This window comes from Limulus polyphemus, unplaced genomic scaffold, assembly GCF_000517525.1.
Source record: "Limulus polyphemus unplaced genomic scaffold, Limulus_polyphemus-2.1.2 Scaffold2207, whole genome shotgun sequence".
In the NCBI taxonomy this organism is placed as follows: Eukaryota; Metazoa; Arthropoda; class Merostomata; order Xiphosura; family Limulidae; genus Limulus; species Limulus polyphemus.
Window position 1 is genome coordinate 60,033 of NW_013667817.1, and position 23,079 is coordinate 83,111.

Genomic DNA, 23,079 nt, shown 5'->3' on the forward strand with positions numbered 1-23,079 from the left:
CAAGCTTATAGTGTTACTGTAATTGTATCAGGTCTGCAACAAGAAAGGAAGCTTATAGTGTTACTGGAATTGTATCAGGTCTGCAACAAGAAAGGAAGCTTATAGTGTTACTGTAATTGTATCAGGGCCAACTAGAAAGGAAGCTTATAGTGTTACTGTAATTGTATCAGGGCCAACTAGAAAGGAAGCTTATAGTGTTACTGTAATTGGATCAGGGCCAACTAGAAAGGAAGCTTATAGTGTTACTGGAATTGTATCACGATTAACATGGATATCCTTCCCTCCCAAAGATTAACATGGATATCCTTCCCTCCCAACGATTAACATGGATATCCTTCCCTCCCAAAGATTAACATGGATATCCTTCCCTCCCAACGATTAACATGGATATCCTTCCCTCCCAAAAATTAATATCTTAATCTATATTGTTTTAAAAAAAAAAATCTTCTTAGAATTGCAAAAATGTGTTTTTTCCATTTTTTGTAATAATAGTCAATCTCAGAATGCACAATAAGAAAACTTGGCTGTCAACTCGTTCGATCACTTTGATGTGTTTTTAAATATACGTGTTAACCAAGGGTTATTTTTATTGTGATATAAACCTCAGATTGTTTTCAGATGCACGTTTTACTTGTTTCAAGCAATGTTTTAGCTTTATGGTTTGTGGTCGAAATTCTATTGTACACTTTTACTGGAAATGTGTAATGGTCCAATTGAGAAGGATATGATTAAAATTATTTACCAGTCTTATTGTAAGGTAATATACCAATTAATAACTGTCAATGCTTCAAGGCTGTCAATTAGATTTTGGTACATAATGGGATATTTAAACCTTTCTGATCGGCTTCTCAATGACAGCAACGTCTTAGTCTCCTGAGTTTACACACATGTACAGACTACGACTGTTTTATAGAAGTGACAATTTTTACAATTCTATCCTAAGATTACATGCCTACATGGACTACAACTCTTTTTAACTGCCACTACACGGCCTCCGAGCAGGAACTGTTGTCGTACACAATAACTGTAAAGAAACAGTTGGAGTCATTAGTGTGTCAATGAGAGAAGGTATATATTTAATTGATAATTCTGCATTCTGATACTTAAGGTTCTTTCAAAACTATATTAAACATAAATAAAGTGATGAACACTTTTCAGAAATCCTGACTGTATAACTATCATTTCAGTTCAAGCAGCAAACTAAAACTACAAGTAGGCAGCAAGTCAACCATCAGGTAATACTGTCTTATCAACCCGTTACTACAATCAGGTAATACTGTCTTATCAACCCGTTACTACAATCAGGTAATACTGTCTTATCAACCCGTTACTACAATCAGGTAATACTGTCTTATCAACCCGTTACTACCATCGGGTAATACTGTCTTATCAACCCGTTACTACCATCGGGTAATACTGTCTTATCAACCCGTTACTACCATCGGGTAATACTGTCTTATCAACCCGTTACTACCATCGGGTAATACGGTCTTATCAACCCGTTACTACCATCGGGTAATACCGTCTTATCAACCCGTTACTACCATCGGGTAATACCGTCTTATCAACCCGTTACTACCATCGGGTAATACCGTCTTATCAACCCGTTACTACCATTAGGATGTTTATGTCTTTAAAGTTAATGTACTCTACGTACTAAAGGTTTTGTTCTCAAGCTAACATTGTTGGTTGCAATGCGTAGAACACATGACAGAAAAATTCAATTTATCCACGCACATAATTGCAATGGTTTTATAATCTCTCGTGTCTCATTCTTTGGTTCTTTTCGTCCCCTATAACCTCTGGTTTCATCAAATGAACTTAATCTATTTATTTCTATGGTATATAGCATGGTTAATGTAGCAGATTGTGGATGGATGAAAGAACAGTTTTCTGAATTATTGAAAACTTCATTCAATTCTGTATTTACACAAGTAACTTGCAGAGGCTGTTTTTCTGTAGTTTTAAACGCAACTCACTCTTCATTATGTTAGGAATATCTATCAAATGTTGCTTCGAAGCTTTGGGTACTTACACATTTCAAAGACTTGATGGTCCATTTAAAACCAAACTTTCACTGACCTTCTCCTGTTTTGTTCAGTGACACAAGACTAGTGCTTATTCTAAATATAACTGTCTGTGTCAGTAAATAATATGATTATGGTTCTGAAACTATTCATAAAATGATTGTGTTACTACGATAAGTAATAGATAAATAAGAGTTAGTAGTTGGTTAAAAAAACTTTACAAGTTTCCAATAACAAGCCCTAAGTGACTGATGTTGTTTTTGTCAGTTTCAAGAAGATATGAAAAATAGAAAAGTAAACAAGCCAAGAAACTGTAAAAGTAACTGATGTTATTATTTATATATTACTTATTGACAAGGAATTTTATATATTATTTTATTTTTAATTTGATTTATGTCATGTATATTTATTTAATTTCGACAGTGCCAAATGAAGGACGTCAACATGCTGTCAAAATTAATAGTATTTTATCCCACTGGTCTGTGTGAATAATAATGGTGTATGAATGTATTTTTTTAAGAGTTTTAGAACTGTTGTTCTTGGAGTAAGATACACTGTATGTGACATTCAGCAAGTACACTCCTTTGATAAAATAGAGAGTTTGTGAAGGAAGTAAAAGTTGCTTCGTGTTAGAAACTGTGAGTTAAGAAATTGTTTTTCTTGGATGCTACTTGACACAGTATATCTGCAGGTGGTACAAACAGATTAATGATTGTTAGTTTTCAATAACATATGGACCTGGGACAACACTTACTAAAGTAAGTGATAAAGAGTATAAAGCTGATCCATAAAGAAAAATACATTTGGTTTGAGACAAAAAAAATAACGCAGCGTTGACTTGTGTAATGGATAGTACTTTTTTTGTTTTTTAGGCATTCTACTTGGCTTAGCAGTTTAAATATAAAATTGTGTCATTCCAAAGCTAGATAGTGTATGAAATTTAATAGTTATTAGATTTTAATAAAGTTATTACTATTATTATCATTATTAATCAAGCCCCCCCCCAAAAAAAATATTGATGTAATTTTCAAACTTTGTAAGTATCATTTATCCTGTATAGTGTTAGATACTTTTTTTTTTACTTTACCATTTACTTATCACTATTAATTGTATTGTTTTATCTTATTTTAAGCTGTGGAACTTAAAGATTAAATTGAAATGGGAGAACAGTGTGTATTTATGTGAAATGTTCATCAGACTTCATTCGATATAACATTAACTTGTATTAGAAATTCCATTATTTCTTCTTTGAAATCATGCGTCTGAATAATAAACGCGTAGCGCTTTCGTAATAAGCTACATATCTTGATGTATGTGAAACTAGTGACTGGTTCGAAGTGTTATTTAATAGAAACATCTAAAATTCCATGTGTAGTAAGTAATAAGACCATTATGGGTATTATTATTATTAGGGTTAGTCATCTTCAGACTTTTATTTTGTAGGCTCACTCAGTAATTTATTGTTTGTTTGTTTTCTGGCACAGTTAGTATGGAAACATTTATTTTAAATATCAAAGTGTGGAGAACATAAATTTATTTGATGTACTGTGTACTGTTGAATAAACGTGTTACACTGTGACACAATCTAGTTAACATTGTTAATTGTTTGTTTGGACTTAAAACCATCAATTATAATCATGGTGTGCAAACAGTGGGGCGTGACCCCTCCCCAGGGTTGGGGGGGGGGGGTAACTGAGACTAGAGGAGCATATAAATTATATCTGAAAATAATGAAGTTTTAAAAACTACCGTACAAATATAAAAGTTTGTTTGTTTGTAGTTCTGCCCAAAGCTATACAATGGACTATTTATACTGTGTCTGCTACGGGTATCTAAACCTGGTTTGTAGCGTTACAAGTTCGCAGACGCTTTGCCACTAGGGATACAGTAACAACAATGCGTGGGGTGCCAAAAAATGATTTCTTGCCACTGGGTTAGAATATCGGCTTAGATGATAAGAATGAATATCAAAATACTGTTTGTTTTAATTCTTTCATCAGGGTCTGTGTATGATGACACCCCCCCCCCCACATGGAACAGCGGCATGTCTGCGGACATAAAGGCTAGAAACCAGGTTTCGATACCCGTAGTGAGCAGATCACAGATAGCCCATTATGTAGCTCCTTGCCTACTTACACACAAACAAACAACCAAACCAATGTATGATGACGCCCCACCATGGAACAGCGGTATGTCTGCGGACATAAAGGCTAGAAACCAGGTTTCGATACCCGTAGTGGGCAGATCACAGATAGCCCACTTTTACTACTTACACACAAACAAACAACCAAACCAATGTATGATAATTTCTTTGCTATTATGCATTAAACTTCACATAGTTAGTTAAATAATGTTACGTCTCCGTTTGTTAATTGATTTTTTTTGTAACTTTGTTCCGACGAAATTTTAATGACACAAGTCTTTACTTAATAAAACTGGTTTATTCTTTCCGAATATAACTTTACCGAAACACTCAACTTCCACAATCGCGCTAAAACAAACGCTATATCAACGAACGTCAATAATACTTCTGACTGCAGATCAATTACACACTATCTACCCAGACATTACATTCCCCTCTTTTATATACCAGCCTACCCTATATCTAGTAAGAACTAGAACATTCGCCAAAGTACAGGATAGTTCTAGAAACGTTGCGTCACAGTAGTCATGTGACTCGATGACGCAACAATAATTTTGAGTAACAAGACCTGTTAACGATAGCTTTGATAGGAGAGTCTACCTTTAGTAAATTCGCATGAAAATATATATGAAGCATGGAAAACTTATTGGTACTGTCTGTTATCTATATAAATATGCGGAGATGCATGCAAATTTGCGGTTTCACATTTTGTGTTTTTCAGTTTTTATGATCTTTTTTTACAATTACATATATTGGAAGCAACTTTTTATGTTCTAAGATAACCTTTCATTAATCATGAATTTACATAACTTCCGTCCAGGGGATGAGTACTCCAGCTAGTTTTTAATAATATATTGACATACGCCTAAAAGAGGTCACCGGACAATTAGACACCTAAAAAAAGTGAGGAAATAGGATATTTAGACACCTAATAATTTTAGAGGGGGGTGTTAAAACTTCACAACATACTTAAAATACATATAATGGGGTAAATTGAACTGGTAATGTAGGAGGCCTGCATATATATATATATTATAATTTATTAGGCCTAGATGTATTCAGGTCTTTCATATGTTTATATAGTGTTCTACATAGAACATATCTGTTGTGATTATTATTATTTTATAATGAATAGGTGGTGTTTAAATGTTCGTCATTTTTTAGGTGTCTAGTTGTGTTGTCCTGGATTCCCGAAAAGAACACCATCATTAATAACTTCTGATCAAAGAATTCCAAATAAATACAACACACACCCCTACGTACGAGTTCAGAAGTAAAAAAAAAAATAACCAAGTGTATTGTAGCTAATTTAATTTGCTAATATTAATTAGTAACGAAGCAATTATGGAACACTTATAATAGTTAGATTGGATTTATTCATCTTTTATTTATTCCTCTTTCTTAACGATATTTCCGCTAAAGTTAAAGATATGTAATCAAAATAATAAAACAAAAACAATTTAAGTTAATTATTTTCAGTCGCTATGTGTAATTTCTGCGTTTGTGTGGTCCGGCATGGCCAGGTGGTTAGGAAGCTCGACTCGCAACCTTTGGGTCGCGGGTTCGAATCCCCGTCCCACCAAACATGCTCGCCCCCTTTCAGTCGTGGGGGCATTATAATGTAACGATCAATCCCACTATTCGTTGGTAAAAGAGTTGGCGGTGGGTGGTGATGACTAACTGCCTTCCCTCTAGTCTTACACTGCTAAATTAGGGACGGCTTGCGCAGATAGCCCTCATGTAGCTTTGCGCGAAATTCAAAACAAACGAACGAACAAACCAACGCAGGAAGGGGCACCCCCCCCCCCCCGAAAATATTTCTGTTGGCACTCATGCACGCTGTATACTATTAACTACAAGACCGCACAGCATACTGGTTTCCCCTTTAACGTACGACATGGATCAACATGAAATGGAAAGACTTGTGTTTTCATTTCTCGACCATGTATATACCCTATAACATATAAACTTGTTAGATAAACTTGAGTAGATAGAGCAGATTTTCTATTTATAAACTAATTGTGGTCTTGGAATAAGTTAAGTGATTGTTTTAACTTGCGCAACAAACCAAAAGATATATTTACGAAGCCTAGCTTTTCATTCAAACTCGAAATAAGCAAGAGATACGATAAGTAATATGAGAAAAGTTTTTCTATTGTAAGTTGTGTGAAGTGTTAAGAGTCACTTGTATGTTGTGTGAAGTGTTCAGGGTCACTTGTAAGTTGTGTGAAGTGTTCAGGGTCACTTGTAAAGTTGTGTGAAGTGTTCAGGGTCACTTGTAAAGTTGTGTGAAATGTTCAGGGTCACTTGTAAGGTGTGTGAAATGTTCAGGGTCACTTGTATGTTGTGTGAAGTGTTCAGGGTCACTTGTATGTTGTGTGAAGTGTTCAGGGTCACTTGTATGTTGTGTGAAGTGTTCAGGGTCACTTCTAAGTTGTGTGAAGTGTTCAGGGTCACTGAATGATAAAAGAAATACTTATGACCGTCATTGGACTCAAGATCACAAGTGACAAGTCTTATTCGACCAGCCTCTCGCGTAAACTCATTCAATCGGAAGATAGCTCGGGGTAAAAACACTAGAATGTAATAATAGAAATACACACGTATCTGATTGCGTTTGGTGATACGCTTTCGGCAAAGAACGTGTATTATCATGAAAAAAAACTGATACAGTAAACTCTGTAAGTGCTAGGATTGTTGGGTTTCATCCCTCTAAGGCTGTCAATTCACCGTTAGGGACGACTAGAGCAGATAGCCCATTATGTAAAGGAGTGAACCATTGAAAATAAGTGTATATCAAAACCTTTCCACGCTGTTAATAATATACAAATTTCATTACACATATGTTTATTGCTTTCAATTACAGCTACCTTATTAAACGTTAACAGTCTTAAACAAAATAAAATTTGAAGTATTCCTACTTTTGTGTGGGTATGAAATTCTTAACAGCAGAACGGAATTAAAATGAGACAGGTTTCAGTAAAGACATCTTATTGGAACAATAAATGGTTTACAATCCTTCTTTGGCTCCTGTAACAGATTTACATCAACCATAGAGCAAGAATTACGAGATGGAGTTATAGCTTGTAGTGTGCAAATATTATGGCTGTATCTTTCGATAGTTCAGAAAAGGAATATATATCTATTCGGGTATATTGGATTAGATAAGTAGTGGTATTAAACTCATAAGTATAGGCACTTGTTTCATGTCGAGGAAATGTAAAGAAGATTTCTAGATAACAACTCGTAACGTCAAATGTCATCAGTCTGGGATTTTTGACCTCGATCTATTTGTAAAAAAAAGCTCCAAAAGTAACTTGCTTCATTTCCATCCTCACTATTTAACCTACAGTTACTCGCGTTCCATTCAATTCTGAATTGTTATTACCATTTTCTAAACCTACAACCGTAGTGCCGGATTAACGCAAGGGCTAACTTGGCTAGAGTAATATTTAAATAAACACTTATACTTAGTTAATCTTCCCTTATCTAAGTGCAGTTTATGTTATACAATAAACCATATCATATTAAAAGGCCAATTTTTTTAAATAGAGAGATTCTGAGTAAAAAAGTAATAAAATATTTAAACTTTTTTTTTTATAATATGTTAACAATTTTTCCAGGATAAAAAAATACATTTTATTTTGGCATTTGTGATATTAAAACTAAGGCAGACTATTTTTGTACCACCAAAGTTTTAAATTCAAATAATCTAATGTCATTCTTCATTAAAAAAATAAATTTTCTAAAATTATTGTTTATTTACTCATTTTAATTCGTGTTTTGATATGTCTCTTCAACAAAAATTGTCTGCCTATCTTTTTAAGTAAAAAATATTTTTTAATTAAGAATCAACTCGGGAACTAAACATGTCCGTGCTTTTAAACTTTTTGAATTACTACTCTTTTCTGTTTTTAATGTATATTTTAATATAATAAAGATTATTTTTCTGAACCTCTTTATTTATTAACAAAATCCACATGTTGATAGATATTTTATTATGTTATGCTACAAAAATAAATAATTTAAAAATTAATTTTTATTTTAAACATATGATAGAAGGCGTTAATAAAATATATTAATTAAATAATGGCGGAAATAAAAAACGACACGAAAGTGGTGATGCGAAACTTAAAAAAGTTGAACAGGAAAAGTGAATGCACGAGAAACAAGTCAGACAGGTGCCTAATTTGTGGAATTTTGCATTTTTACGCTTAACCTCTTCTGCTCAATCAACATTTAAAGGCAAAATGTATCCTTACTTACCTACGCCAAGAGATGATAATGTTGGCGCTCCTTGTGTATCTTTAGAATGCACAGGTAGTGAATCTCAAACTATCAATGAAAATATTATTGATGAATCAAGTAAATCCACTGATACTGGAGAATGGAAAGATATAACAGAATCAATGCGTAAATACTGGATTCAGAAAGGACAAGAACAATTTAAAATATCAGATTGTGATTTTAATAAATCTGAAAGGCAATATTCTGACCAGAATAGAAAATTTCTATAAAGAAAGCATGTGTATGGAGAAGAATTGAAACGAAAATGGCTACGGTGTTCACCATGGAAAGGTTCGATATAGTGCTTTGTATGCAAATTATTCGGGAGTACAAAAAGGCAGTTTTCTTATGAAGGATTCAGTGATTGGAAACACCTAATTTCTCGCATAAAAGAGCACGAAGATAGTTTGTGTCACCGAGAATCTATGTTTGTCTGAACATGAATGCCTTTACTCAAAGGACGAATAGAAACAGATATAGACGCACAGTTTCGAAAAGAAAAAGAATATTGGTAGAATGTTTTAAAGCCCATTGTGTCAACGGTAAAATTTTTAGTAACCAGTGGATTAACTTTTCGTGGAGGAAGTGAGATACTCAAGTCACGTGATATTACTTGGGTATTTTAGAACTGATTGCTGTATTTGACCCCTTTCTTAGCAATCATCTTTCCACGTATAGAAATCAGGGAAAAGATTCATATTTATCGTCTACAGTTTGTGAGGACGTGACAAGAATATTGAGGAAATAAACTATCATCAGCGATTGTCTGTGAAGTGAAGGAAGCTAAGTATTTTTCATTGAGCGTGGATTCTACTCTAGATTTTGAAATTGCGATGAGAATTTATCTGATCCCTCATGATAACAAATTCCTCGGGCGAAATATCCTTTTCAAACAGAAGATTATTAAAAATGAAAATCAAACAAGTATTCTGCAAAAAAGATTGAATCATTTGTCGTTGATATCAATTGAACATGAACTTTTGTAAACATGAATTTTCAGATGTTCTTGGATCCTTTTCTCAAATGAAAGACAGAAAAGTAAACATTTGATTTGTTTATTGATCAAGATCTATATTGTTTTATTTGTGGTCAAACATGGGCGAGTGGGGAAAACGAGAAACATAATTATTTTTTTATTCATTCAGCAAACGTAAATAAATGTTTTATTTAATTCACAATTTCACACAACTTTGCCCCTCCCTGGAAATATTTCTGCGGACGCCAATGTGTTCAAAGATAAAAACATTGATCTATAGTTTTGTTTCGTTTATTTAGTTGTGTTCAAAAATAAAAGTTGATTAGTATTTTTATCTTAGTTTATTTAATTGTATTCGAAAATAAGAAATTTATGAACAAATAATTCTTATTAACGAAATAGGGTGAGAATACGTCTGGGGGCCTATTTAAATACTTAATCCGGCACTGCCTAGTGTAAGTCTAAGTGTTAATCTAGGTTTTTATTTTGTTTTTAAAGATGGTTTTCGTTTGAATTTTTATATTTATAACCATTTACAACAGAAGAACCTACTTTATTCAAGCGAAATTTGAGGACATTAGTAGTCTGTACAGACGTTGTATGTGAACGGTTTTTACCCAGCAGTTGACCACACTTAATCCAGTTATTCGTACTCATAGTCAGGACTAGTGCAGATGGTCATCTTCTGTATATGGTCAGTAGATTTGTTTTAATTACTTTTTTCCTAATTATTGCATGATGAACATAAACATACAGGAAGTTCCTGTCTTGATAATAAACCCAATCTCTAGATGTGGGTGACTTGGCTTGAGTTTTAACTGGTTACATCATTGTCTTAAACTCAAGTCGTCTTTCACGTCACTTATATCTCGAGTTTTCGACCGTCAATTGATAGTAATTGTTTCAAGTGCCCTCAATTCATTCAGAGGTTACTGCTATCGAGTCAGATAGATTAAAGAGATTTGTTAATGTGACTAAAAATAAATCGGTCATAATTGTTTGACATAAGAAATACAGAAGTCAAAAGCACACTATTAAAAACAAACCTTGAAAGTATAGGAAATAGATTAGAATTTCAGAAGTACGTATAGATAGTTGAAGGTATGAGAATTTGGGCCTTAGAAAATTAAAGATTGGATATCCATTAATTAATTATTTTATACGGATTAGAATAGCTTTATTACACGTGTATGTTTTTATCTTTATAAGTATGATATTCTACTAAGAAAAATCCTTTTCTCCTACAAATTTTCTAGACTTTAATTGTTTGTCTTGTCTATAAAATTTTTTTTGGTTATCTAAGAAATGAAATTACAAATATAAATGGAATTTTTATTTATTTTTTGTGTATAAGATTTAGAAATATTTTGTACTTTTTGAGTTTAGTATTTTTAACATAATTTTTCTTTGAGTGTCTAAATGTTTACGTTTTGTATATTTAATAATCTGTAGGTGAATAATGGGGGGGGGGGGGGTTCTAAGGTGAATCTATTTATGAGAGTTTTAAATATGTGTATAGCAATATATATTATTATTATTCTCTATATATTCTATGCTGCGTAAATTTAAATTGGTAAATATCCTGGTTAAAATAATTACTATTACCTAACATTTTATTGTTACATACAATTATACTGGTGTTTTCTGTTTCGAGTAATTCGCTGTTCATGATATTATGTGACTTAGTGAAGAAACTTATTAGACATTAATTCACAACAAAATACCGTTTGTAGCTCTTCCGAGATCTGCTTTAGTGTTCTTGGTTATTGATCTCTTGTGACTGTTTATATCTTAGAACATGTTCGTCAGGGTGAAAACTGAGCAGCCTGATGATTTACAACAACATGACATTACTTCCCAATTCAACCAGACTGATGATGATAATGTTTTGGACATTGTAAAACGTGATACAAGTGTAACAAAGGAAAGGGAAGAATTTCCACCTGCTGATTGTATGTTAGAAGGTGCATCGGGTGAGTGTGATTATATATATTGTGGAAGTAATGTTGGTGGTTAAGTGACAGTTAAATCTTGGTAATCGTGGAGAATTTCTAGAAAATAAATAGATGTATAGAAGGAATAAACAACTTGGGTTACAGCGGGTACTCGTAGTATTGTGCTTGTCTTTTCTTTTCTAATTCTAGAGCTCCTTGGATTTGATAGAGTCCAGGAAGTACAGTTCTAAAAGCTTCTTCACACAATCCAATTCATATGATTCTATCTTTTTACTCATGCCTTTTTTTTTTCCAGTTTACGTGATAAATTTCTTCAATAGTTGTGTCCTAACTTAACTCCTTCAGTACTCTATGCTTTTATTCGTGTTCTCTCTTCTATCTAGTTTACGCTATGAACACATTTTCTAGTTAAGTTTAAACTCAGCTCTCTTTACACTATAAGCTTCCTTTCTAATTGGCCCTGATCCAATTCCAGTAACACTATAAGCTTCCTTTCTTGTTGCAGACCTGATCCAATTCCAGTAACACTATAAGCTTCCTTTCTAATTGGCCCTGATCCAATTCCAATAACACTATAAGCTTCCTTTCTAGTTGGCCCTGATCCAATTCCAGTAACACTATAAGCTTCCTTTCTAGTTGGCCCAGCCGTAGCTTAGCGGCTCATAACTTAGTTGTTAGCCGTAGCTTAGCGGCTCATAACTTAGTTGTTAGCCGTAGCTTAGCGGCTCATAGAATAGCTCTGAGTTTTTTTATTTATTGAAGGGCAAACTTTTAGCTCATAGCTCTGTCATATCTTGACTGATTTGAGATCTAATTACAGTTTTGAACTAAGGAGGTCAAACCCTTTTGACTGATGTGTTTGACCACATCCAAGGTCTCGTAGATTAATTTACTCTAATCCTGCCTAATATAATTTCAATTTGAGGGTAGGCTGGTAGAGATCCTGAATCTGGTTTATACCTGCCCTATGCTTGGTATTGGTGGTGCACAAAAATATAGCTAATAAATAGGAAAAATTGTCTCGTAGATTAATTACTCTAATCCTGCTCAAAGGAATTTTAACTGCTGCAGCTATTGAGGATTCCCTCTTGTTTAGTCATGATTTTATGATTACGTTGAATAAAAACATGACTTTCTAAAGAACAGGTACTATGGTGTTTAATTCAGAAGTATAACATGAAAACAATATCTTTGTGTAAGGTTTGACATAGCCTGATGATAAGGATTGTTGACTCGCAATCTGTGGGTCGCAGGATAGAACCCCATTCAACATGCCTACCCTTTCAGTCACGGAGGTTTTATAAGTGATGTTCAATCCCACTATTATTTATTGGTAATAATTAGTCCAAAAGTTTGGTGAAAGGTGTTGACTACATGCCCTCCCTCTAGACTATCACTTCAAAATTGGGGACAGCTTCCCTCTAGACTATCACTTCAAAATTGGGGACAGCTTCCCTCTAGACTATCACTTCAAAATTGGGGACAGCTTCCCTCTAGACTATCACTTCAAAATTGGGGACAGCTAGTACTAGAGAAGGTTTGTGCAAAATTCAAACACAAATAACTTTATGAAAACAGGTAGGTTGAAAAAATGTTTTTCTCTATACTGTATTAGTATGTTCATAAAAAAAGAGGTTGAAATGTAATAATGCTTTTGATTTTCAAACTAATTGATAAATCTAAAATTATGAGCCATGTTTGTACTCTTCAGTGTCTGTGAAACATACAAATGTGACTTGTTTTTTTTTAATAAAACCATAAAGCTGGAAGTAGACTTAGACAGCAAGAAAATATTAGTTTATAAAAAAAGGAAGAAACAATGAACTTCCAAAGATATGCGAAAGAGAACCTTGTTTTACTTATTTCTAAAGTTTATGTTGTCATTTGATTGTTTTCATTGTAGAATGGTACTGGAAGTGTCTGGTTCGTATCTGGGTGTTCCGAACTTTGGCCGTTGTTCTTGCAACCTTCAGTGTTATTGTTGTGTGGTCAGAAATGACCTTTTTCACCCGATCACCAACTCTCTCACTTTTTGCTGTCTTTGTTGATCTGGCAAGAAGAAATTATGACTATATTGCTATTGAGGTGAGTTTAAGAATTCTATGTAAGTAAAACTGATTAAGGATTTTTCTCCATTAATCGTATGGTGTGTGTTTATTAGGTAACAAGAAAAATAACAGTAAACAAATAAACGGTGTAGGAACTGAGACCATAGAATTACTTAATGATAAGAACTAACAAAGTGCCACACGGAGCAATCTTTTTATATTTTGAATTTCTTACAACTTGTACCGACAACGAGTTCAAGAAGTCTTGACGTGTTCAGGAAGTTAGTGTGTTCAACGTTTAGTCTAGGTGCCATTTGAAACTCTTGTGGATGTTCGTGTAATGAAGATCCCACATTAAAGTGCACGATCACGTAAGATACTGCGTAGATCATACAATACTCTGAAGGCTACACGTGTTATAAACAAATCAAGTAAAATCATTTTATGTGCGGAACTAAACAAATTATAATAAAAAGTGAACGGTTTAAATGTTGTTGATATATTGGACTACTGGTGATCTAAACACAAGTGTTGTCATAAATTTTTCAACTCGTTTAAAAGAACATAAGCTTATCAAAAGCAGTCTCCAGTTACACAATCGGGGGTACTGATACCATCTTTGTTAAACTGTATAATCAAATGTAATTATACCATCTTCAAAGCATCTTACTGTTTAGTACATAAATCTTAATCCATAATTAGTTATTTGGACGTCTTTGACACTTTCTTATCATGTGAATTTTGTTGTAAAAAAACTTAAAACTACCTGTTTGGTTGTGAAATTTTGTTGATTCAGTTTATAAGACACTTTCTGTATGATACATAATTTTTTTTTACAAACGTTTGCATTGGTAGTTGGCCTTGCATGATCTGATGGTTAGGGTTCTCGACTCACAGCCTATGGGTTCAAACGTGCTTGCCCTTTTAACTGTGGGAGCATTATAATGTGAAAGTCAATCATACTTTTCATTGGTAAAGAGTAGTCCATAAGTTAGTGGTGGGTGGTGTTGGCTAGCTGCCTGCCTTCTAGAACTGTGGGAGCATTATAATGTGAAAGTCAATCATCTTTTCATTGGTAAAGAGTAGTCCAAGAGTTAGTGGTGGGTGGTGTTGACTAGCTGCCTGCCTTCTAGAACTGTGGGAGCATTATAATGTGAAAGTCAATCATACTTTTCATTGGTAAAGAGTAGTCCAAGAGTTAGTAGTGGGTGGTGTTGGCTAGCTGCCTCCCTTCTAGTCTATCATCAACATTAGTGATTGCTAGCACAGATAGTCCTTGAGTAGCTTTGTATGAGTTTCCAAAAATAAACAAGCAAAGCAAAAAGTATATAAAAAATGTCTTTGTATAAAATAAGACAAAAGTGTCTATTGAAGCCCTGGAAATAGTTTCTAGTATGATTTATAAATGTTCTTTAACCTTTGTCTAGCTGGTGTCCATTTTGACTATTGCCTACCTTTGTGTATGTGCGTACTACACTGTCTTCAAGGTTCGAGTCTTAAACTACTACTACTTAGCACCTCATCATCAGACGGATGAATACAGTCTTATCTTCTGTGGAATGTAAGTAAAACTGCTTGTTGTCCGAACTAAAAATTAACCTAGTAATTAATATAGCTAATTTAATGTATTAGCTGTATATAAAATTATAATTATAAAATTATAAAACTTATAATGATCATAAGGTATTGATTCATTTTTGCAGTTAGTGATATCATTGGACATAATCCCAATAGTATCTCGTAAGGTTAGGCCTAAGAGATTTTGGTTAGTCCTACAATCTAGGAGTCAAGTAAACTTTAAAGAAGTGTATAAATATGTCGTGATAAAGCACAAAGTTGTATTTTGTTATTTCATTAGCTTAGTAATGATTATCAAGATATTGGGTGTGTAGTTTCCTGCCACATAAAATGTCTTATTAAAAAGTGTTATATCTCTTACCCAATAGTTATGTCATTAAAACACGAAGTTTCTGAAGTTTTGATAACCATCTATCGAAAATAGATAGAAAAACTACATTAACTTCTGAAATGATAAGTATACTGAGGGTTAGTCACACTTTATAAGAGTGATATTCCAGGTCCCGCGTTCCTCCTTCGAGTACTTCCTCCGTAATGGATTATGCTCAATCCAACCTGATGGTCATGGTAATGCACTATCACTTGACAACACCACAATGTCCATTATAACAGGCTTTTTCCAAGGATGACAACATCAATCTTAAACTAAGCATCTTAACAAACTCTCTGCTGTACAAGGATTGTGGTTTCCAAGACCATATTTAAACAGACCAAGGTGCTGTAGTCCATTGTAGCTGCACCAGGGGATTTGACAGTTATGTGCTTGAATGGGGTTGATATGGTTTCAGTTCTTTTGGTCATCTTTCTCATGAAGACAACCATTAACTTTGATGTGTGGGAAGAAGATCGTGAACCTTCATCAACATCTAATCTTGTTTATTATTTTGCTAACATTACCAGGGGATTTATTCAACTTTGTTACGAAGATTTTTTTGAGTGTCAAAGGGTTCTCTTTCATAACCATAGCCTTCACTTTGTGAATAAGGGAAATGCCCTGAATTAGCTTTGAGTGTGGTTTTTGAGCATGTTGTTGCTCTAAATGCTCAGAATTGGCTTTAAGTGTGGTTTTGTAGCATGTTGTTGCTCTAAATGCTCTGAATTGGCCTTGAGTGTAGTTTTGGAGCATGTTGTTGCTCTAAATGCTCTGAATTGGCCTTGAGTGTAGTTTTGGAGCATGTTGTTGCTCTAAATGCTCTGAATTGGCTTTGAGTGTGGTTTTGGAGCATGTTGTTGCTCTAAATACTCTGAATTGGCTTTGAGTGTGGTTTTGGAGCATGTTGTTGCTCTAAATGCTCTGAATTGACCTTGAGTGTGGTTTTGGAGCATGTTGTTGCTCTAAATGCTCTGAATTAACTTTGAGTATGGTTTTGGAGCATGTTGTTGCTCTAAGTGCTCTGCTGTGCAAGATTTTCTGCTTGTTTGGAGAACATTGAAGGCTTCTTCTTTTTGTAATGTTTTGTCTTTTGGCTGTACATCATTTAAACAATCTTAAGATATGAACATCCTTCCTCAGAAAGGGCTGTGATGTATTCTTCCAGACTTAAGTTCTACCTGTAGCAGCATTGCACAGTCAGGAACTTAACGTATACCAAGCGCACTCGACGCCATGGCTCACACCTGCGGCCAAATATCACTGGGTTAGAATACAAATCATTCTTTAAAAGTGTGATTAATCCTCTGAATTTTTAATTAATCAGGTAATTTCTGGACGTATTACACGTACAAACTGTTTTTTTAATGTTTTGTAAATTTTGTATGTTTCTTAGGCTACTTTGTCGTCTAACTGCTCCATTGTGTCTCAATTTTCTGGGTCTAATTCATCTCGATAGTCATGTGATTAAAGAGAAGGAAATCTTGGAAACGGCTTTCACGGAGGTAACGAGAAATTCGTACTTTTCTTTGTTTTTAATACATCGACTTCTTTCACATTCCTTTTTCATCTTTGCTTGTTTTCTTTAATAATTGTTTTTAGTATATCTTTGTTTCTTTTCCTGCTTAGAAATGTGGTTGATAAAGTTAATGTCCAAAAACACATCTTTATCTTAGAAAACGATGGCTTAAAGTACAGTTTCTAAAATATACAATGTTGAAAAGTGAACCAATTTTACACGACTAGACCTCAACTAAATGTTTTAGATCAATCTGTGAAAGAACTTGGCACGTATTCATTCTTTTAGCAATTGTTAGTGCCGGTTTGGTTCTTTCACTTGCTTCTCTGTTAAATAGACAGGTTATTAGATATTTAGTTCTCCTTGAGTGAAGCTACAAGATGTGACAGTAATAGGTCAGTGACATGTCTTACGTTAAATTTACTCATGTTTTTATTGTAGAATAATAATATTAAAACAGTCAAAGATGTTGGTCAGTAAATCATATTGTAGAGTTCTGCCTCAGGTGTTGTTACAACCGCTGTTTGCAAATATCAATTGTGCTTGTGACTGATTGATTAATGTTAATGTGTGAACTTTAGTTGAACTTCAGACTGAGTGGTTAATGTGTGAACTTTAGTTTTACTTGAGACTCGGTGATTATTGTTACATGTGTGAACTTTATTTGTACTTGAGACTCAGTGACTAATGCTATGTGTGAACTTTATTTGTACTTGAGACCTAGTGACTAATGCTATGTGTGAACTTTATTTGTACTTGAGACTTAGTGACTAATGCTATGTGTGAACTTTATTTGTACTTGAGACTTAGTGACTAATGCTATGTGTGAACTTTATTTGTACTTGAGACTTAGTGACTAATGCTATGTGTGAACTTTATTTGTACTTGAAACCTAGTGACTAATGCTATGTGTGAACTTTATTTGTACTTGAGACTTAGTGACTAATGCTATGTGTGAACTTTATTTGTACTTCAGACTTAGTGACTAATGCTATGTGTGAACTTTATTTGTACTTGAGGCCTAGTGACTAATGCTATGTGTGAAGTTTTTACTTGAGACTATTGTTTTGTGTTGAATGGTTTATTTTAATAGACCAGTGATTTATCTTAATGCAGAATGGTTGTGTATTTTATTACTTTTCTACTAACTTGAAATGTATTATATAATAAAGTTGTAAAGGGTTTTACAAAATACAAAGAAAGTCTAGTATATTTCTCATTACATTTTTATGGTTTTCATTTATCAAAACAGTACTTTCATTGATGGTATGGTGCTGCTACATCTTTTTTTTTTTTATGAGATACCATAAAGAAATCATAACTATTTGAATACTTAGGAGTTGTAGTAGTAGGCATTGTTCTGTCTTATAAGATATTTTAGATATTTCCTCTTGTAAAAGTTTCACTCGTGTTGACATTTCTGGATGGGACTAAATAATTCAATTCAGAAAGTGTTGACACTTCTGGATGGGACTAAATAATTCAATTCAGGAAGTGTTGGCACTTCTGGATGGGACTAAATAATTCAATTCAGAAAGTGTTGACACTTCTGGATGGGACTAAATAATTCAATTCAGAAAGTGTTGACACTTCTGGATGGGACTAAATAATTCAATTCAAAAAGTGTTGACACTTCTGGATGGAACTAAATAATTCAATTCAAGAAGAGCCTGTTTGCTGTCACATGTATAACTTGTATGTTGTGAAGTTCATCACGCAGCTTTTGAATTTTTCTAGTGCATTCTTTTCTCGTCTGCTTTATCCTTCGTTTTCTCCTCTTTCTTTCTGAGGCCCAGATTAACTGCTTGTTTCCAGTCACTTCTTTTCTCAGGAGTTTTTTTTTTCCAACATGTCTGGATCAATATCTAATGTCCTCTCCAGGGTGCAAAAAGCCTGGGCAGTTATTGTGGAGATCCTGGGTTGCCCGCACGTCAAGATCCCCCTCTCGACTTGGCTGGTTTACTCCAAAGGAAAGGAAGAGTCCGATACATTTGGAGTCGGACAAGCTGCATGGCAAATCTGATTGATATAACTGATTTGAAACACCCTAGGTTTTGTACCATTCTAGTTAACTTAAGCTATTCAATAACTAGGTTTTTTGTTTTTTTTACTTTTTTAGTGTTATAAACAACTTTTATTCTCGAACGTAACATAAAAATGCAGTAAAAATGAAACGAGTAACTTGCGTTTCTTGCCAAATTGTAACAAGTTTGAAATATCCGAGGCAAGACACGAGCTTGATAAATACACCATTAATATTTGATATGTGATCTTCTCCACCAGATCATGGGTCATATGGACGTGATTTCTATCATATCGGACGGGTTCAATATTTACTTTCCCATCCTCATCTTCTTGCTCTGTCTCGCCACCTACTTCCACTGTGGCAGCCGTGTGCTACATATGGTTGGTTTTGAGCAGTTTCTTGGTGAGGATGAAATGACGGCTGACCTGATCGAAGAAGGAAAAGGATTAATAAAAAGAGGTTAGTAGAAATCGTTTGAGTTGTGGAGTAAGTATATCCGAACGAAGTGTGATAGTTTTATTTGGTCGTCTCAAAAGTAGATAACAATTATAATGATGTACTTAAAAATGTTGTGAAAATAAAGCAATACTTTCTAGATCATAAATTAAATTAACAAAACTTTACGAGTATCTTAGAAATAGTTTAAATACAGAGATATAACATGCTCTTTAAAGGTGTAAACGTGTTTAAAGTATTGTACAGAGAAGAGACTTGACACAATGTTTTTATTAAATTTATCTAAATGATCATATTGGATAAATGTATTCGAAATCGATGGAGTACCTAAGCATACATGTTAATGTTGTTGAGAAAAGTGCTTAAAGATGAGCATAACATTAAAAGTGGCAAGATTCTTCTCTAGAAAAAAGTAGGAAGAAAAGATACGAAGAAGGTGAGGCTCGTAGGCGGCAGTACCAGATGAGGTTTGGAAATCAGTCGGGTGCTCGTGGAAATCATATTGAAATGGACAGCGATAACAGTAAGTTTGAAACTAAATACTGTTATTTTGACAACATGACGTCATCAGTTGCATCTTTTTACAGACGAATACTACCCATTATTCATAAACATCATTAACCGGTGTGAACAGACAGTAGCTATAAACATTGACTAGTACTTTTTGAAGGAGAGGTTAACTCTCTATTGTTTATCACCTCAAGTATCCTCTGTGATCCAGCAGAAACTGAACTGACTTTGAAGTACATTTCATCCACTTGTTTATTATTGTAGAATATTTCTATTACTTTTCGCAGTTTTTCTTTTTTTTTCTATTTGATTCAAATACAATGATTCAAAATTAGCCCTTGCTATATTGCATGTTACTTGGCTCCTTGCAAATATAGAAGTAAGTTAGTTAATATAGGTTGTTTCTCTCCAAAATTATTAATTAGAACTGTTAATTTAATATATCTTTTTTGTGTGTGCAGCCGGCTATGATAAAAGTTCTGTTTAATATCAAATCTAAACTAATTAAAATTTTCTTTTGGTCAAAATGACGATTGAGGTTTAGTGTTCAGTATGTTTGAAAACGGAACTTAAATTAATATTTTCATTACAAGTTCTAATATTAAAATATTGTATTAGCCATTACATTGAGAGAGAAACTTGGTTGAGATATCTTGTTTAGTGATGATACTGGAATATTTTCATTAATCATCTGTTTATTAATAACCATATAGACAGGCATGGAATGACTAGATCAGGATCGGATGAGAGTGCTAGAGCTGAATTGTTACGAGATGTTGAGCCGGTGGACTACACCGAAGAACGAGGTGGTCGAGTACTCGACAACTTCACAGAATCTTATTCAAGTTTTGGTTCAGACCCTTTAAAAATAGATATGTCGGAATCTCGGGGGTATGGGTTTGGTAAAGATTTTGGCAAACAAACATACAGTAGAATGGGACATCCACCAGGTGGTATATTTGATGACGTTTAGGTTAACTGGGGCTCTGATACGTATAAACAGAAGGAAGAGGTGTGTGTGTTTCTGACACACAAAGGTACAATATTTATGTTTTTCTTCATGTTCACCAGCACATTCCAAGAAAGTACCTTTAAATTGTCTTTTTTTTTTTTGCAATAAGTGTAATTAAAATACCATACTTATTCAATAGCAAGCATTAAGTTATAGCTTCAGAAAGTTACTATTCAAACACTTGGTAATATAAATGTCACATATTTCGGTTTAATTTACTGTGCTTCATAGTGGTGGATGATAAACTTTCCTTTGTATATGTAACCGTTTGTCAGAACAATATTATTTATTGCTTTGCACAAAATAAAACAAAAAAACTGCTGTTTAGAAAAATATTAGTGGAAATTTGTAATACTTCTATTAGTAGTAGTTTAATGGCCTGTATCTAACAGTGAAATTCTAAACCTGCATTCAAGAATGACTTACCACATTTGATAGGAATATCTTCTGAGTCTAGATTTTTATTTAGTTCTAGTGGAATTTGAAGTTGGGTCAGTTATAACGTATTTCATAAATCCCATCATTTAGTGTTTTTTTTTTAGGAAACAGTAGTTTGAACGAAGCTATAATTGATCACCTCCTAACGGGATTGCTATGGTTACTTTTAGACAAAACTTGTAAGAACTGACAAGTTAAACTTTTTCCTGGTGTTCTAACGTGTATTATTTTCAAAAGCTCGTAACTGTGAGTTTACATGCATTTCAGTGGTAGAATTGAGAATTATTTTTCCTTTCAAAACTTGTATAATGACAAAGAGGAAGCTATGAAAGAATAGATAAACATGTGTAGGTTTGTACCATTAACATGGATATCCTTCCCTCCCAAGACAACTAAGTTATGAGCCGCTAAGCTACGGCTTAATACATATAGTTGCACCAAGCATGGTTTACTCCTACTGTTGGTAAGTATGTTTATTATACATATATTTGCACCAAGCATGGTTTACACCTACTGTTGGTAAGTATGTTTATTATACATTTATTTGCACCAAGCATGGTTTACACCTACTGTTGGTAATTATGTTTATTACACATATATTTGCACCAAGCATGGTTTACACCTGCTGTTGGTAATTATGTTTATTACACATATATTTGCACCAAGCATGGTTTACACCTGCTGTTGGTAAGTATGTTTATTATACATTTATTTGCACCAAGCATGGTTTACACCTGCTGTTGGTAAGTATGTTTATTATACATATACTTGCACCAAGCATGTAATTTCCGGCTACGTGGATAATTCTTCTTCCACTGTTGTATCATACTTTATAAGTGAAGTATTGATATGTTAATCAATTTTTGACCGTAACAGAAATCTGAATGAAATCAAATCAGTTACATTCATTCATCTTGTTGTGTAACACTTATAAATACATGATATAATGACCAATGAGTTGGGTTAACCTTTCCGAAAAGTTAATAGTTTAACTCTTTACAATTGATATAAATGACTGGAAATGTGAGTCTTGACTCTACTGTCACTGCTAACTTTCATATGAGAAATATCAGACTAAGCACTGAGTGTTGTTGCAAACTGTTTAGGAACTGAGACCGTAGAATTACATAATGATAAAAATTAATGAGGTGCCTCGTCGAGCAGTCTTTTTATGTTTTGAATTTCTTACAACTTTTATCGATCAGGAGCTCTTGACGTATTCAGGAAATTGGTTTGTTCGACTTTTAGTCTAGGTGCTGTTTGAATCTTATGGTTTCTCACGTAATAAAATTCTGAAGTTGTTTACACAGAAATAACATTAATTGCAATATATAAATAAATAATACAGTACGATACTTAATTATAAGATCAATATTTTGTCAACAGTACATTTTATTCCAAAAAACAAAAAAGATTGAGAAATGTTTGTTTTTGTGTATCATGTGGCATTTTCCTTATCTTGTACCAAAAGTTACAAAACTTAGTTGTTAGCCGTAGCTTAGCGGCTCATAGCTTAGTTGTTAGCCGTAGCTTAGCGGCTCAAAACTTAGTTGTTAGCCGTAGCTTAGCGGCTCATACCTTAGTTGTTAGCCGTAGCTTAGCGGCTCATAGCTTAGTTGTTAGCCGTAGCTTAGCGGCTCATAACTTAGTTGTTAGCCGTAGCTTAGCGGCTCATAACTTAGTTGTCTTAAACATACTTACCAACAGTAGGTGTAAACCATGCTTGGTGCAACT

General features: G+C 33.8%; 2 protein-coding genes and 1 long non-coding RNA gene across 5 annotated transcripts in view; all 3 read left to right on the forward strand.

Annotated features, from left to right (window-relative positions):
* Positions 1–21,219, forward strand: part of LOC106466257 (LMBR1 domain-containing protein 2-like) — a 38,539-nt gene extending 17,320 nt beyond the window's left edge. For 2 of the 3 annotated variants that reach the window (XM_013926515.2, XM_022394231.1), the window contains exons 10-15: positions 13,292–13,473; positions 14,864–14,997; positions 16,781–16,889; positions 19,187–19,388; positions 19,792–19,908; positions 20,609–21,219. In XM_013926515.2, the coding sequence (XP_013781969.1) occupies positions 13,292–13,473; positions 14,864–14,997; positions 16,781–16,889; positions 19,187–19,388; positions 19,792–19,908; positions 20,609–20,868 (1,004 nt within the window). In that variant the 3' untranslated portion in view covers positions 20,869–21,219. Of the gene's footprint in view, positions 1–13,291; positions 13,474–14,863; positions 14,998–16,780; positions 16,890–19,186; positions 19,393–19,791; positions 19,909–20,608 lie in introns of those variants that run through there. The other variant, XM_022394232.1, reaches the window with a different exon arrangement.
* LOC111087482 lies at positions 258–3,620 on the forward strand. The gene is made up of 2 exons (XR_002612158.1): positions 258–1,235; positions 1,271–3,620. It is a non-coding gene; the product is annotated as an uncharacterized LOC111087482 (long non-coding RNA).
* The window catches only part of LOC106466253 (zinc finger protein 239-like), a 19,249-nt gene continuing 5,867 nt past the window's right edge, over positions 9,698–23,079 (forward strand). The window contains exons 1-2 of the mRNA XM_022394235.1: positions 9,698–10,127; positions 11,229–11,406. Coding sequence (XP_022249943.1) covers positions 10,125–10,127; positions 11,229–11,406 — 181 coding nt within the window. The 5' untranslated portion in view covers positions 9,698–10,124. The remainder of the gene's footprint in view (positions 10,128–11,228; positions 11,407–23,079) is intronic.